The 18,268-nt window shown below is 41.1% G+C and overlaps 1 protein-coding gene across 10 annotated transcripts in view; it reads left to right on the top strand.

The window, feature by feature from the left end:
- The window catches only part of FBXW4 (F-box and WD repeat domain containing 4), a 117,007-nt gene that overhangs the window by 19,227 nt on the left and 79,512 nt on the right, over positions 1-18,268 (top strand). For all 10 annotated transcript variants that reach the window (XR_005211875.1, XM_037804597.1, XM_037804595.1 and 7 more), the window contains exons 2-4: positions 7,116-7,211; positions 10,289-10,474; positions 10,931-11,063. Coding sequence is in view for 9 of the 10 variants with exons in the window: in XM_037804597.1 (XP_037660525.1) it covers positions 7,116-7,211; positions 10,289-10,474; positions 10,931-11,063 (415 nt within the window). In the remaining variant the exon portion in view is untranslated. The remainder of the gene's footprint in view (positions 1-7,115; positions 7,212-10,288; positions 10,475-10,930; positions 11,064-18,268) is intronic.

Consider the following 18,268-nt stretch of genomic DNA (forward strand, 5'->3'; position numbering starts at 1 on the left):
AGTGGCAGAGAGATTCCAAAAGGAGCCGAGAGGTCACTCTGGTGGGCACTCTTATGCACACTTTAGACAACCCTTTTTAGGTTCTAAAGAATTGGGGTAGCTGGTGGTGGATACCTGAAGCTATCAAACTACAACCCAGAACCCATGAATCTCGAAGACAGTTGTATAAAAATGTAGCTTATGAGGGGTGACAATGGGATTGGGAAAGCCATAAGGACCACACTCCACTTCGTCTAGTTTATGGATGGATGAGTAGAAAAATAGGGGAAGGAAACAAACAGACAAAGGTACCCAGTGTTCTTTTTTACTTCAATTGCTCTTTTTCACTCTAATTATCATTCTTGTTATTTTTGTGTGTGTGCTAATGAAGGTGCCAGGGATTGATTTGGGTGATGAATGTACCACTATGTAATGGTACTGTAAACAATCGAAAGTACGATTTGTTTTGTATGACTGCGTGGTATGTGAATATATCTCAATAAAATGAAGATAAAAATATATATATATATATATATATATATATATATATATATATATATATATATGCAGAGTCCCCCTGTGGAGTGGGGAGAAAATACAGAGGCGATGGGCTTCCTCACCTGGATTGTTGCTGATGTTCTCACAAACACTGAGGACTGGCAGTTTGATGTGCCGAGCCCTCTATCATGGGACTTGCCCTTATGAAGCTCATCACTGCAAAGGAGAGGCTAAACCTGCTTATAATTGTTCCTAAGAGTCTCTCCCTAAGTACCTCTTTGTTGCCCAGATGTGGCCCTCACTCTCTAGCTAAGCCAACTCGGCAGATGAACTCACTGCCCTCCCCACTAGGTGGGATCTGACTCTCAGGGGTGTAAATCTCCCTGGCAACACGGGATATGACTCCCGGGGCTGAATCTGGACCCAACATCATGGGATTGAGAACATTGTCTTGACCAAAAGGGGGATGTGAAATGAAATGAAATAAAGTTTCAGTGGCTGAGAGATTCCAAATGGAGTCGAGAGGTCACTCTGGTGGGCATTCTTATGCACTATATAGATAACACTTTTTAGGTTTTAATGCATTGGAATAGCTCGAAGTAAATACCTGAAACTATCAAACTCCAACCCAGTAGCCTTGACTCTTGAAGATGATTGTATAACAATGTAGCTTACAAGAGGTGACAGTGTGATTGTGAAAGCCTTGTGGATCACATTCCCTTTATCCAGTGTATGGATGGATGAGTAGAGAAATGGGGACAAAAAACTAAATGAAAAATAGGGTGGGAAGGGGGAATGATTTGGATGTTCTTTTTTACTTTTTTTTTATTCTTATTTTCACTTTTTCTGATACAAGGAAAATGTTCAAAAACTGGATTGGGGTGATGAATGCACAACTATATACTGTGAACAATTGATTGTACACATTGGATGATTGTATGTGAATATAAAAAAAAAAAATACTCTGCCTAGCCCTTTTCTCTTCTTCTGGAACACCAGTGATTCTTATATTGTGGACTTCATGTTGTTCATCATTTCCCTGAGATCCATTTCAAATTTTTTGATTTTTTTTTCACCATTTGTTTTTGTGTGTGTTCATATTCAATTGCTTTGTTCTCTAGTTCACTTATTCATTCTTCTGCCTCTTCAAATCTGCTGTTATGTGCCTCTAGTATATATATATATATATTTTCATTTATTTTGAAACAAATTCAAAGTTATAGGAACAGTTGCAAAAACAATACTAACCCCATACACAGAACTCCAGCATTCCCTGACCCCCCCCGATACCCTGATCCACTAACTTTAACATGTTGTCACACCGCTATTTCTTTCCCTCCCTCCCTATCATCCATCATCTATTGCTCTGTCTTCTGAACATATGAGAGCTAGCTGCACACACCCTTGAACAAACACTGTAATTCACGTATACAATTCCCATGAACAAGAACATTCTTTTATGCAATCCCATTAAGCGCAGCTAAGAAGTACAAGAGATTCAACGATGATACAAAGCTTACATTCTGTATTTCCTTTTCCTTATGTCTCAACTGTGACCCTTTGAGCCTCCTGTCCTCCATCCTCAGATCCCATCCAGGGTCATCCTTGGCATTCAGTTGTCATCTTTTTAGACTTTTTTTTTTTTTCTCAATTGTTGAAACATGTATACAGCCTAAATCTTCCCATTCCATCCCCTCCCTAGCCTTCCATTAGTGGGATTAATCACATTTAGAATGTTGTAATGCTATCACGTTCCCACCATCCATTACTAGAAATTTCCCTTCACCTCAAACAGCAACCCTACACTATTTCTTAACTCCCCATTGCCCCTTCCCCCATTTCTCTTAACCCATACTCCACTTTTCATCTCTATGGTCATATTCTCTGATAATTTCTTTGTGTTTACTGTGGGGCTTAAAATTAAACTCTTAAATCCATAACAATCTTGTTTTTCTTTGATACCAACTTAATTTCAGTAGGACACATAAACTGTGTACCTATATTCCTCCATTCCCCCACGTTTATATACTTCTTGTCAAAAATTATATATTTTACATTGAGTTCAAAACCACTGATTTGTCATTAGAGTTTGTGTATTTTATATCATTTAGGAAGTAAATAGGGGACTTACAATTCAAAAATTGTTGAATTCTATTTGTATTCCATTGTGTTCAGAGATTGTGCTTTGAATATGTTCAATTAGTTTTTTTTTAGTTTTTTTTTTTTTAATTTATTGAGGCTTGTTTTATGTCCCAGCATATGGTCCATTCTGGAGAAAGGTCTGTGATCACTAGAAAAAAATGAGTGTCCTGGTGATTTGGGATGTAAGGTACTATATATGTCTGTTAAAATTCTCTATATCTCTTTCTCCTTTCTTTGTTTCTCTGTCAGTAGGGCTCCCTTTAGTATCTGAAGTAGGGCAGGTCTTTTATTGGCAAAGTCTCTCAGCATATGTTTGTCTGTGAAAAATTTAAGCTCTCCCTCAAATTTGAAGGAGAATGTTGCTGGATAAAGTATTCTTGGTTGGAAATTTTTCTCTCTCAGAGTTTTAAATATGTCATGCCACTGCCTTCTCGCCTCCATGGTGGCCACTGAGTAGTCACAACTTAGTCTTATGTTGTTTCCTTTGTATGTGGTGAATTGCTTTTCTCTTGCTGCTTTCAGAACTTGCTCCTTCTTTTCAGTATTTGAGAGTCTAATCAGGGTATGTCTTGGAGTGGGTTTATTTGGATGTATTCTATTTGGAGTTCGCTGGGCATTTATTCTTTGTGTATTTATATTGTGTAAAAGGTTTGGGAAGTTTTCCCCAACAATTTCTTTGAATACTCTTTAGACCTTTACTCTTCTCTTCCCCTTCTGGGACACCAATGAGTCTTAAATTTGGATGTTTTTTTTAATCTATTGTATCCCTGAGATCCTTTTCAATTTTTTGGATTTTTTGGATTTTTTTCTCCATTCTTTCTTTTGTTCTTTCATTTTCTGTTCTGTGGACCTCTAGGACACTGAGTCGTTGTTCAACTTCCTCTAATCTTGTATTATGAGTATCCAGAGTTTTCTTAATTTGGCCAACAATTTCTTTTATTTCCATAAGATCTTTTTTTTTTTATTTAATCTTGCAATTTCTTCTTTATGCTCTTCTAGGGTCTTCTTTATGTCCCTTTTATCCTGCTCTATGGTCTTCTTCATGTCTTTTATATCCTGTGCTATGTTTTCGTTCCTCAATTGTAATTGTTTGATTAATTGTGCCAAATACTGTGATATTTTGATTTGGGTGTTTGGGATCGGGTTCTCCATATCATCTGGTTTTATCATATGCATTAATACTTTCTGTTGTTTTTGGCCTCTTGCCATTTGCTTTGCTTGATAGGGTTCTTTCAAGTTGTAAAAAAAAAAAAATACCAATCCAATTTTTCAGAAATACAAGTTGGCGGCGTACACTTTCTCCAACTAACCAGCAGATGGCGTCTGCGAGTCACCTATACCCCTCAAGTCAGTTCTCCCCAACTGTGTCTCTGTGGTGTGTGGGGAAATGATTTTTGTGGGGTTCAGTTGGTGAATTCAGTTTGGGTTTGTTGTTGGAGCTGTCCGCCCTGAACGTGGTGCGTGTGTCTGGGTGGTCAGGGAGGCAGGGCCGCTTTACTATTCAAACCTCCCAGGTGTTCCCAGAGATTCAAGGCTGTTGCAAGAGTCTAAGCCTTCATTTCAGTTCTGCCCCAGATTTTCTCTGTCGCTGACCCACAAACCACCAGCATTGACGTAGCATCCCTGGGTTTTCTGAGCGGGCCCTCCTTCTCAGTTGTGATCTTCCAGGACCTCTGCTGAGGGAAGGCTGTGCTACTTAACTAGTGCGCGTCGTCCCTCAAGGGAAGCCCCAGGCTGCCGGGCCGTGCAGGGGCGCTCTCTGCCTGATGCAAAGATTAGCCTATAATTCTTGACTGGTGTAAGTTCTGAATGAAAGGCAGGTAGTAGAGCTGGGCCCCACCCCTTTCCTCTTAGAGAAGACAGACGCCTTAGGGGGAGGTCATTAGCATTTCAATGGTCTCTCTCTGCCTGTGCCACATCCCTGTCTGGGTCACAGAACTGGGAACTGAAAATGGCTGAGGCTTTCTCCACTGACTCGAAAAAGGAACAGAGCTAGTCTGAGGCGACCCTCCGGCTCTCCAAGGTCAGCCTTCACCCAAAGCCTCTTCCTACTTGTTGGGGATTCGTACCTCGCAGTGAGCAGTTCACACCCACTAATTAAAACCCCAGTTGGAGCTCAGCTGAGCTATATTCGCTTTCTGGGAGAAAGCTTTTCTGGCACCATGAGGCTTTGTAGCTCAGGCTGTGGGGGAGGGGTCTCCCGATTTGGATCCCGCAGTTCTTACTTACAGGTTTTATGCTGTGATCTCGGGTAATCCTCCCAATTCAGGTTAGTGTATGATGAGTGGATGGTCATGTTTGTCCCCCTGCAGTTATTCCGGATTATTTACTAGTTGTTTCTGTTTTTTTGCAGTTGTTCCAGGGGGACTACTTAGCTTCCACTCCTCTCTATGCCGCCATCTTGGATTCTCTCACCTCTAGTATATTTTTAATTTGATTTACAGTACCTTTTATTTCCATAAAATCTGCTATTTAAAATTTACTCTTTCAAATCCTTTTTTATGCTCTTCTAGAGTCTCCCTGATGTCCTTTATGTCTTAGGCAACCCATTAAAGTTGTTTTGGGGATTTGTATTTACTTCTTTGATTAATTGCTCCAGATTCTGTGTCTCTTCCGGCTTTTTAATTTGGTCATTTGCCTTGTCTATATCTACTTGGGTCTTCATATGCTTTGTGATTTCCTGTTGTCTTCATGGCATTTGCTTATCTTGATAAGGTTATTTGGGGAGATACAGGATTACCTGAACATTTATTTAAAATTTGGCAGAAACATTGCTTGCTGGACTGTACTTTACCTGTCTTCCCAGCAGATAGTGCTCTTGAGCCACCTCTTACCTTCAAGCCAGCTTTTCTCCAACAGGGTCTGCTTGTGGAGTAAGGTCTCCAATCAGCACACCAGTTCTTCGTGTGCACTGGGGACTGCCAGCCCTGGGATGGTGGGGGTACGCCCTGTGTATTTTGGCAGGGTCTGCTTAAGAGTACTATGGATCTGGTGATTCCCAGGCCTCCAAGTGGATCACTCTCAGATTCTGGGGCCACGCATCTCACCCTCCAGCTCAAATGTGCCCCGGTTCCTACCCTCCATGCACCTATGAGCTAGTGGAGTAGAGGAGGGACTCTTGGTGCTTCTGTGTGATTTCCTTACCTCTCCTCACCTCTTGCCTGTACACATCATGGGCTTCTGTGGAGGGAGAGAAAATGTGGTCAACACAGGTCCACTGAATCCCAAGTTCCCTCACTGGAGTTCCCGGCTGCAGGGCGGTGGAGGGTTATCTTCCCAGCTAATTACTGAGATGGATGCACGGGGAGTGGAGAGTCGCTCCAGCCCCCCACCCTCTCCAGCGGTTGGCTCTAGCCACCAGCTCCGCCAGTGGTGGTTTAGGTTGAATAAACTCACCATGTCCTTTCAGACATAATTTTTCCACTTTCTCATCCAAGTCTCCACTATGTATTGTAGAGGTCCCTCTCCGGCTGCTTGCACGCTGGAACCGCTGTCCTTGGGGCTTTCTGCCCTTTCTCTAGTTTTTTTTCGGAGGGGATAAGTTTGCTCTGCCTCTCCTATTCCGCTGTCTTCCCAGAAGCCCTAAATCATTTTTAAATAGTGCTCAGTTGGATTAGCTAAACTCTATTTACTACTTTGAAAAGATTTTCAGTAGTAAGATTTGAAATAAAAATATATTTCTGATTAACCTTATTCTAGCCAGAATTTTATAGAAGGAAAACCTTTCTTGAACATTCACACTCTTTGAGGTGGAAATATACAAGTTAAAAATGTCTTTGTGATTAAAATACTATAAATAAGTAAAAAGAAAATGATAAATTGGAAAAAATTTACAACACAGAATATATAAAGAGCCTTTACAAATGTACAAGGAAAAGAACATAGGAAGATGGGCAAAGGACATGAACAGGCATTTCACAGAAGAGGAAATACTAATGGCTTTTTAAATACATAACCAAATATTCAATCTTATTCATAATTAAAAAAAAAAACATGTTAAAACAATAGGAAGGTATCATTTTTCACTTTTAGAATTGCAAAGTTAGAAAGAAAATTAAAAAGTATGAAGATTATAAAAAGTAAAGACTGAGAAACTGTTATAGACCAGAGTAGACCAAGAGCACATGACAACTAAATGCAGTATGGGATCCTGGATTGGATCCTGGAACAGAAAAAGGACAGTGGAAAAACTGTGAGCTCCAAAAAATATGGAGCTGAGTTAATGGTAATGCACTAGCGTTAATTTCTTAGTTTTGCAAATGTACCAACTCTGGTTACGCAAGATATTAGCATTAGGGGTAAGCTGGGTGGAAGGTATATGGGAACTCTGTGTATAAGGAGACTTACTCTTTTGATCCCTTCCTGGTCTCCTAACCCCTTCACTACATCCAGATACATTCCCGATGTTCCTGAGTCTTGACTCAGTAAGCCCATGGACTTTTCTCTTGTTGGTAATGAGTTGTAGTGACTTGATTATCTGTTCTGTCTGGACACAGGATGGCCAGTGTCCCAGTGAAGGAAAGGGTGAAGGTATCTCAGAACTGGAGGTTGGGGCGCTGCCGTGAGGGGATTCTGCTAAAGTGGAAATGCAGGTAAGTAGCCTCTTGACTCTTTTAAAGCTACCTGGGAGAGGAGAGCATGCTGGAAACTGAAAAAACTGGTCCCAGCTACAGTGTAACTGAGCCTGTCTTGAGTGGGGTGGCACTGGTGATTCTTTATACCACAAAAGGGGCTATCTGAGGGACAACAACTTTTCCTCACATTAAAAAATTGAGTGACGAGAAATGTACTTTATTTTAAAACATTATATATTTTTTCTGATTTTAAAAATAACAAATATTTTTTACAGAAATTTGAAAAAAATAGGAAGTCTAGAGAAGAAAACTTACCTATAGTCTTATCATTCAGAGGTAATCACTGTTACTTTATCTCATCAAGGAAATAAAGGAAGCCAATATTTCAGTCCATCTAGTTTTACTGTTATCTTTAAATCTTCTCCTCTAGGTAGTTATATCTTCACTCTTGGCTTCCTTTAGCCCTCTCCCCTACTTTATTAAAAGAAAATAGGATCTAAAAGCTTAGATATGTATGTTGCGGGAGGTCAGGCTGAGAAACATTGCCAGGAAATTTAGATAATGGCTTTGGCACTGCCAAAGCATAAATTTTATACTTCGTTGATGCTAAATTATTTTATAGTTATTATTTGAGTCCCTACCAAAATAGTGCTCCTGTTGATTGATTGGGATGGAAAGGGAACATTATGATTCCCCATTCCAAGTTGACCTGTACATTAGGTACAGGCAGGCTGCTTCTGTCTGATAAACTTTTCTCTCTTGTTTGTATTCAGTTTCTACTGGTTTCATTGATGTTGGTTGCTATGAAATATGTGGTGGTGATTGTAAAGAAATGATAGGATAAAAAGAGGGATTTTTATGATGTAGGATTTTACCTCCTGCTTTCCACTTTGGCCTTTTAATACCAGAAAGTAAAGTTTATTTCTCTATCAAGGTTTTGTCCCTGACATTGTCTTTTTGGGCTGGTTTCAAGCAGATTGGCAAAAAAACCCACACAAAATAGTTACCAGGCTGCCCTGGGATTCTCCACTGTTCACCTGGCATGAACCTGGTTTCTTGTCCTAGGCAAATGGCTGTTTACCAGATGGCTCTAAATACATGCATATTAAATTCCAACCCCCTCTGCTTGCTGCCCACTTGAGTGTGCCACACACTCATGCAAGGATATGTTGAAGAGGAATGTGCCTAAAGTGTGAGAAAGCAGGCATCTAGATACACTCTATACACATTCCATGTAATAGAGGCACACTCTGGTAAAAACCTCATAAGCAGACACTCGTCACTACAAGGTCCAAGCTGCATTTAATGGTCCGTCAAGTCAATTTGCAGAACTTTTCCGCATTCCCATGATGCTTGTTTTAAGGAGCCTGGGGAAGAAACGCCCCAGTTTGCTTAGACAGGCTTGGCAGTGGGAGATGGTGTCTCTGTAAATGGGGATGAATCAGCTGTCCTTGTGCTTAGCTTGGGATCTGGTAGCTCCAGCACCCCTGTATAGAGGAGGACAGGCTATTGGGATGTCTGCCTTGTGAAAGGGGCTTAGTTCCCACCGGAGAGTTTAATGTCTGGCTCTCTGGTAGGGACTGAGGATTCTCTCTTCCTTATTAAGGCTCACACTTTGTTTCATGGGTTTGGCCTGTGGTTTCTAACCTTTCTTCTTCTTCCCAGATTATAGAGAGAATCTTTTAACTATTTGTGGATTTCTCTTATCAGCTGCCTGTGAGAGCTGACTATTTCTCTGTAGTTCCTGAACTGTAGCAGACTGCTTTGGAGCTGTGTTTTTCCATTGCCAGACTTACCCTCTAATATAGAAATGTAGATATCCCCTATGGGGATCTAGGTATCTAATCAGCACATTAGCATCCTTTCCTAAATGACTTTATTCCTTTCACTTATAAATGACTCCTTTGCTCTGGTAGGACAAGGTAATGGAGCTTCCCAGGGCTCTTTCTTCTCTTCTCTCCATTATCTCCTCACTCACTGATCTATTGTGGGAAAGAGCTATGTACAGGAGTCTGGGAACCTTGAAATTTATCACTTACACTTCTAATCATTGAGGATGCAGAATGAAAGAAAGTTACTTTACCTGGCTAGAAGATTTCTTTTTGACCCTTCCTGTCCCTCAATCATTGAATTTTTTCAAATTCTGCTGTTCTGGTTTGCTAACGCTGCTGTTTTGCAAAACACCAGAAATGGATTGACTTCTATAAAAGGGGTTTATTTGGTTACAAATTTACAGTCTGAAGGCCATGAAAATGTCCAAATTAAGGCACCAACAATAGGGTACTTCACTGAAGGAAGGCCAGTGGTGTCTGGAACACCTCCGTCAGCTGGGAAGACACATGGCTGGTGTCTGCTGATTCCAGGTTCTAGCTCCTCTCAGCTCCTGTGCATTCTTCAAAATGTTGCTCTTGGGGCATTTGTCCTCTCTTAGCTTCTCCAGAGCAAAGTGTCAGCAAAAGTCTGCTTTCGACAGCCATCTCCAAAATGTCTCTCTAAGCTGCAGCAGTGAACTCTTTCTGTTTGAGTTCTTATAGGCCTCAAGTGATTTAATTAAGACACATGCTGAATGGGTGGGGCCACACCTCCATGGAAATAATCTAATCAAAGGTATTACCCACAGTTGGGTGGGTCACATCTCCATGGAAACAACCTAATCCAAAAATTCCAACCTAATCAACACTAATATGTCTGCCCCTACAAGAGTGCATTGAAGAACATGGCATTTTGGAAGACATAATACATCTAAACCAGCACATCTGCCTACCTATGAGAAGTCAAGGTAGCCAATAATTCAGATTTTAAGCATTCTCCAATTAAAAGTGATACTTAATTGTTTATTTCTGACTCTTTTAGAAAGCCCAAAGAAGATTGGGTCACCACAAACCTTAATCACTCTAGTTTTTTGAGGATAGCCTAGGGAGAGGTGATTTGGAAGGAGGGGGGTGAGGACGTACAGACTGTTAGCCTTGTAGGTTGTCCTTGCTAGGTTGGGGATCTGTCAGCATCTCTTCTTTGTGATGACCCCGTTGTCTTTGAGCTTTCTAAAAGAAAGCTGTATCTTGATAACCCTTATCTTTTCTTTTCCATCTCTGCAGTCAAATGCCCTGGATGCAGCTAGAGGGTGATTCTCTGTATGTATCCCAGGCTAATTTCATCCTGGCCTACCAGTTCCGCCCAGATGGTGCCAGCTTGAACCGCCGGCCCCTGGGAGTCTTTGCTGGTCATGATGAGGATGTTTGCCACTTTGTGCTGGCCAACTCGCATATTATCAGTGCAGGAGGGTAAGTGCTGTAGCTCTCTCGTCTACCCTCTTCCTTACAGCTGGCTCTTCAGGGACCTGTTGACTGCCTGTGACTTTTCTGTCTCAACTACAAAGGGATGAAGAGGGAGGCTAGAGGAAGGGGTAATGATTTTTTTCCATTTAGAACAGAGAGATTTATCAAAGGTAACTAATAGGATCTGCTGGAGAAGGAAAACATAAAGAACCTTTAATGAAAAGAGAAGCTGGTTTTGATACTTTCTAGGGGGCAATTTGCTTTGTTTCTCAGCTCTGTTCAGCTCGAAGGGTGCTAAAGAAGTAAAGGTATCTAAAACCTCAGGATCTTATTGGGCCAGAATTGCCTAACACTTAGCAAATTTGTATATTATTGGAGAATTGCGCTGTTTCTGTAGACTTGTTCTCTTCCTACAGAGAGAATAATTGGCTATCGGGGATGGGCTCCTTATTTCTCTCCTAGAGATGGGAAGATTGGTGTTCATAAGATTCATAGCACCTTCACTGCCAAGTACTCGGCTCATGAACAGGAGGTGAACTGTGTGGATTGCAAAGGGGGCATCATTGTGAGTGGCTCCAGGGACAGGACAGCCAAGGTGAGGTGGTCTCCCCCTTACATACTGTTATTTCCTCCTGTCTATAAGGAGTAGGGGTGGGAGAGGGTGGTTAGGGACTTAAGTCCTGGGATTGGCTGAGAGCATTGGGTGGGGGCAGTGAGGAGCCAACACAATAAAGAACTCACTTATGTGCCTCTGGCATGCAGCTTACCATGCCAGGCCTTGTCCTTGCCAGCTGGATTGGGAAAGGAGTGGACAGTGGCTGGGAAGCTTGCCACTCACTTGAAATGTAGCGTGAACTTAGAAACAGAGGGTCTGGCCAGCTTTTCCTCCCTGAGCAGAGTTTCCTCAAGTTTGTGGGCCGAGTTCTGACCCCAACATTTTATTTAAAAATCTCCCTACTTTTGCTTGTTCTCTGTTTAGGGAGGTTAATTTTTCACCACCTTGTTTATAAGCAGTCAGGCTGATTAATTAAAATGAGTTTTTACTGCTTCTCTGGAGAGTGATGTGGTCAGTAAGCAGTAGAGAGACTATTAGGGAAGGGCATTGTTTGTTGCATCATTGCCAAATTGCCTCGTCAACAGTCCGACATCTGCCAAGGCATGAAAGAATAAGGCTGATAAGTAACATGACCCTTGCTTTATGGACTCAACTCATCCACTGCTGGGTCAAATAGGCTCTCACCCATGAGACAGAGAAGAAATTCTTTTTCCATCCCTGTGCCCAGCAGTCCTACCAGGGCCTACACATGCCTGGTCCATTGAGACTGCTGTGGGAATTTTGCTGACAATTCAGTTGACAATTCAGTTGATGGTACAGGAGGCCCAATAGTATCTTGCTTGTCTCTCTCCCCAGTATCTGAAGGCTCCATAGTGCTAACAGGAAGGAGCAAAATGCTTGTCAGTGTCAGCAAATGGGGCTCTAAGACACATAGGGAGAGAACTGGGGAGAGGGAAACCGCAGTCTTTACTCAGTCACTTTCCTGACTCCATGTACCTTCTGGTGATTATGCCTTCATGTAAAAAGTTGCTAATTTATATAAAAAGAAAGGCTAAGCATGTTCTTTTCTAATTATGGGAGTTCCTCTTCCCTTTTGCTATTTTTTTCCGTACACTTTGTATTCTGTCAGAGACATACACATCAGCACAGGAAGCCTGAGAGAAATCTAGTGAATCTTTTGAACTAATATGGAAATTTAATTTCCTATCATCTGCTTCCCATACCCTCACCCAATACTAAATTCAAGTTTCTGATTGGACTCTGCCTTTGTACCATTTCTTGCAAAGATACTGGCCTTAACTTGCTGTACTGTCAAAAGCCAATCCAATTTGCATAGAAACCTTTTGTGGCATGTGTGACCTAACTCTTCCTGCCCCATTCTGGCATCTCCCTCTCATGGCTTCAGACTCTTCCTGGTTCCTTCTTTTTACTGACATCTTTTTCTTCTAGTCTCTGTGGTCTGGCACCCAGAGCAGTATGAAAACTAAGCTCCATAGGTAGCAATTTAGGATTATGGGCTGCTTACAGTTGAGAAATAATGGCAGTTTTATTTGGGATGTTGGGTTAGTTTCATGTTTTAAGTTATGGCTCAGCCCCATTTAGTGGCTTAGATTTTTCTTTTTAATTTAAATCCTGGATATATAATATTGAATGATGAAAGTAATTCCTAGAAGGTTGTATATAGCATACCATTTTTAAAGGTCAAAATCAAGCAAACTGGAGTTACATATTGTTAATGCATACATTTATATGTGATAAAATGGGAAAACACAAAAAAGCAAGGGAATGAGTACCAAAATATTTAGGATAATGTCTGTCTCTGTGGAGGAAGCAGTGAGTTGGAAAAGGGGAGCAGTATATAGGGGTTGCAAGTTATTTGTAACTTTCTGGTTTCAGAGTTGCAAAAGATTCATGAACATTCATGAGAAAATGCTCATAAATAATATTAAATGAAAAAGGGAACATAAATACAGATAGTTTCATTTTTTAAAAAAAATTAGGAGAATACTATGTACCATTATTTGCTGATAAATATGAGCACGTAGATAAAATTTTCAATTTTTGGCAAATTATTTGTTACCAAAATTGACCAAGCAGATAAAGAAAAACTGAATAAAAAATAAGGAAAAAATAAAATAAAGAAATTGAATTGGTAGTCAAAAGGTTCCCTCAACAAAATATAGCAAGTCAAGTTGATTGTAAAATAAAATTTTACCGTACATTAAAGGACCTGATCATTGTTATGGTATAACATCAGTATCAGAAAATTAAAAAGGATAGGTTACTCCCAAATTCATTTTACAAACCTAGTACCAAATCTGAACACATACAGTAGAAGAATAATTATAGGCTGATCTAATAGATTAAAAATTTCTGAATACAGTTCTCTTTCCCCACACATTTGTATGAGTATATTTAGGTTGAACCATATGAAGATTACATATGATAGAGCATTTTTGACATATGTGGCAGATTTTATTTTCCAAAGATGGTTGCAATAATATCTCCCTTCCCACATCCTCTTCAACAATGTGAACCAGCTGCTCCTCCCAGTGAGAGATGGAGTCTGTGTCCCATCTTCTTGAGTCTTGTTGGCTTGTGACTCACCTTTAATCAATAGAGTTTGGTGGAAGGGATGTTGAATGACTTCTCAGACCAGGTCATAAAAGGCAATTCAGCTTCTGACTCGCCTGCTGAAATACTTGTTCTTGAAGCCTTCAGCTACCATGTAAGCAGTCTCTGAGGCTGCAATGCCAGGAGGAAGCTGCAATAAGTCCACAAGTGGAAACCACACAGAGAGGCTCTGAGGCTACATCAGACCAGCCATCATCTGATTGTAGCCAACTTCCTAGTTGGGCTTGTCTTAAATTCCTGATAAAGGAAGCCATGCGAGATAATAAAAGACTAGCTATTATATGCCACTCAATTTTGAGGTGATTTGTTAAGCAGAACTGTACTTGGCCAACCCACAATTTCATATAGTTCAATTTTATAATAAGTGACATGTCAATGATAATGCAATATTATAGTCTATTAATGTATTTGTCATATTAATAGGTAATGTAGAAATGGATCAATATCGAAGTATAATTATCTCTATAAGAAAAATATTCAAGGTAATGAATGGTGGTAATGGTAGCACAATACTGGGAACATAATCAACGAGATTGAACTACATGTGTGAATGTGGTCAGAGGGGAAACTTTATACGTTACTAGAGTAAAAATTTTAAAAAAGGAACATAGGACTGTACAACACAAATAGTGAACCCTATAGTAAACAATGGACTACAGTTAACAGCAGAATTATAAAAATGTTCTTTCATGAATTGAAATAAATGTACCACACCAATGCAAGGTGCCAATAATAGTAGCTTAGATTTTTTAAGCATGAAAATAGGTACTTCCTAGTTTTAAAATTCTGTCATACATTCTTATCCTCTTCTTTTTGAGAGTTTCTTTTAGGTTAGTGAAAGAACTCTCTTCTCTTTTTCGTCTTTAACTCTTGAAAGCTGGTCAGCTGTTTGGGGGCTCCCCAGTGACCTTCAAGCCACCCCATCTTTTCTGGCTTTCTGGATGCTGCTTGGGTTCCCCTCCTTTCTTTTGTTGTTTTTGCATCCGGCTGCCTTCATCTTCCTGGCTATTTCCATATTACTGGCAGTTAATCTTTTTTTTTTTTTTTTCTCCAGTTAGTTTTTTATAAGGGATTCTCTGTTTCTTTTCAATGGCATCTGCAATTCCACAGCTGCTTCTGTAGGCTTCTAACACACCTGAATCTACTAAGAACTTATAGTCATGTTTGCCTGTAAACATCTATAACCCTTTTTTGGGGAGTTCTTCAAATATGTCCCATATTTCCCTTCCCCCCACCCCTGGTTTCAGATTGCCTCTGGGTTTCAGAGGGGCCCCTGAAATGTGACCAGATGGTAACTTATATTCTTGGTGGGCCTAGGCTGGTTCTGACCACTCCTTCATTCCCCAATTTATTCCTTTAGTTTTTCATTCATTCTTACAAGTGCTGCTATATATGTGAGACTTAGTGCACAGGGCAGCTGGGCACATGAAATGTGAGGAAGATACAGCTTCTATCCTTAAGGGGAGCTGAGAGGTGTGCAGCTGGCTATGAAGCTGATCATAAGTGGCTGGGACTGTGAAGTGGTAAGGCTCTAGGTAGGGGGCCGGAGAGTTCAGAGGGTGGGGAGATCATGTCTGGCTTGGAAGGGGACCCTTTATGAAGAAGGGAGCATTTGAGCTGGCTTGTTTTTCTTCTTTTAGTCATTTTTCATTGTGTAGATTTGCTTTCTTGTTTTGTAACACTGTAGAATGTTACCAGGGACTGTACTAAGCACCTTAGAGTAATTTTTCCCCCACATAGATATTCTATTTTATTTTATAAGGTTTTCCATTGTTATTACAAATTATTTGGAGATGTCATCTTTAATGGCTTCACAATGGATTCACCATTTTTTTCCTACTGGTGGATGTTTGTAACTGTTTTTTTCTTATAGTAATTAAGAAACACCATTACTGAATGCTTAATATTTACCAAATACTGTAGGTGCTTTTCCACATTACAATCCTGTGAGCCAGGTGTTCTAGTTTGCTAATGCTGCCGGAATGCAAAACACCAGAGATGGATTGGCTTTTATGAAAAGGGGTTTATTTGGTTACACAGTTACAGTCTTAAGGCCATAAAGTGTCCAAGGTAGTAATTGGGTACCTTCACTGGAGGATGGCCAGTGGTGTCCAGAAAACCTCTGTTAGCTGGGAAGGCACATGGCTGGTGTCTGCTCCAAAGTTCTGGTTTCAAAATGGCTTTCTCCCAGGATGTTCCTCTCTAGGCTGCAGTTCCTCAAAAATATCACTCTTAGTTGCACTTGGGATATTTGTCCTCTCTCAGCTTCTCCGGACCAAGAGTCTGCTTTCAACAGCCGTCTTCAAACTGTCTCTCATCTGCAGCTCCTGTGCTTTCTTCAAAGTGTCCCTCTTGGCTGTAGCAAGCTCGCTGCTTCTGTCTGATCTTATACAGTGCACTGGTAATTTAATTCAGACCCACCCAATGGGCAGGCCAACACCTCTATGGTAATTATCCAATCAGAGTCATCACCCATAGTTGGGTGGGATGCATCTCCATGGAAACGCTCAAAGAATTACAATCTAATTAACACTGATAGGTCTGCCCACACAAGATTACATCAAAGATAATGGCATTTGGGGGACATAATACATTCAAACTGGCACACTAGGTATTATTTCCTATTTTACAAATAAGGAAACTAAAGCTAAGACATTATGAAATATCTCTAAGATCAAAGCTTAAAAGTAACAGCTAGGGTTCAAACCCAGATTTGTCTGATTCTGGAGCCCATGTATGCTCTTTTTGCAACAGCAGGACTGCAGGAAATATTTTTTAGCATTTAGAGTTTTTTTGTGTTTTAGGATTATTTTCTTAGGATAGATTCTCAGCAATAGAATTACTGAGTCAACAGCTTTGGTCGTTTTAAGGGTCTTGATACACGCCACCAATCTGTTTTTTTAAAGGGCCATATAAATGTCCACTCCCACTGAATTATGTCTTTCCTAGGGATGAGAGGGCTCTGTGGTGGCTTTTGAGGGTGAAGATGTGATCAACATTTTTGTTGGCAGGCACTGTGCTCCATGTGTTTCTGCTGGATGGTGTGCTGCTGGGCCGCTTTCCCAAGATCATGCTCAGAATTGGCAGCATGCTTTCCAAGCACTCCTGGAGACTAGGAATCTTTGTGGTTTTCAGAATCCTGGGATCCACCAGCCCTTTCTCTGGAGGGAGCTAGTGAATTCAGGCCTAGGGATTTCCCCATATATTTTGTAATCAGAATCCTTAGTGTCTCTTGCCCCCCAGGCAAGTTCTGGGTCTGAAGAGTTTACATCAGGAAAAAGGCAAAACTCTCTTTCAAGCTGGGGCTGCCTGAAAGAGGACACTAGAAGTGTAACTAGATAGTTACTACCAAAGTGGACTGACTGTAGATCCAGAAGAGTAAGCTAGAGACATGGTGCCCCAGGAAAGTTGTGGTGTTTATCTTTGTTTTTTGCTCCTCCTTGTTCAGGATCTTCTTCAATGTATTTTCTTTTGCCTGTGTTGGGAAATGTAACTCACACAACTACTGTCTCCCTCCTTGCTCATTCACACACGCAGACTTTAAGAGATACTTTCTCTTTTTATAGGTAAGAGATATCATGTGACCCTAAGAAGGCAGGACCACCCCCATGCTCTCATCTACTCCTTAAACTCAAGGAGTGTTTCCATCTAAGGTCCTGGCTGAGCTCTGTATGTTCCCCTTATAGCACTGCAGGGACCTTGAAAGGTTGCTGATCCATCTGGCCGCCTCAGGATCTGTCCTTCACTGCTGTCTGGGGATAACTCTGCACATTTGAGGCTTCCTTTCTGTTTGGTTAGAGGCTTATATGTGTTGTCTGGGGTAGGGTGACGTGAGAGGGAGCCCTGTGCTTAATGGGCGACCTCTAAATGCACAACTGCTGAGAGGGCTCTGTGAGTGTTGATTAGAGTTAAGCTCAGAGTGGCTGCTAATGTACATTCCTGACTGATAGAGACCAGATAATGTACTTCAAGCAATATTTTTAACCTGTAGGAGATAGGGAAGCTTAAAAGAGTTCAGCTTTTCTGCTGCTTTTTGTGACACTAGGTGCCAAATTCCCTGCTGACATGAATAGCATTGGACCCTGGGCATTATCAACAAACAAACAACAACATACCACCTTCCTACTTTGAAGTCTTTCTTTTTCTCCCATTCTTTCCTTCCCTTGCATCTTTCCTTCTTAGTCCTTTCTAATTCTTTCTCTGTACTCCCCATACTGCTCCTTGATCTTTCTCCCTTTCTCCACCTCCCCTAAGTAAAATGCTGGTGAGAGATAAGAAAAAAGAAAATCCACAAACATGGGGAGGTTGCTGAGAGTGGCGAGCCCTATCCACCCACTTCTCAGGTCTCAGCTGAGGAAAGTGAAACTTCTAATTTCTTGGTATAAAATTGGCTGGTAAGTAAGGGCTATCTGGAAGAAGTAAAAAAGGGTGATTTAGGACTGGGTCACTCTGGTTGGTAGGCGAGCCAGAGGCTGGCGAGACCTCTCTGTTGATACCCTGAGCTTGTGTGTACGGAACAGAAAGGCTTCTTTTCCCCACCCCTCCTGGAGACAGTCGTCACCCCATCTGGTGCATCTCTCCTCTCCCCTCCCCAACCCAGGCAATGCCAA

Source organism: Choloepus didactylus, chromosome 15 (assembly GCF_015220235.1).
Source record: "Choloepus didactylus isolate mChoDid1 chromosome 15, mChoDid1.pri, whole genome shotgun sequence".
In the NCBI taxonomy this organism is placed as follows: Eukaryota; Metazoa; Chordata; class Mammalia; order Pilosa; family Megalonychidae; genus Choloepus; species Choloepus didactylus.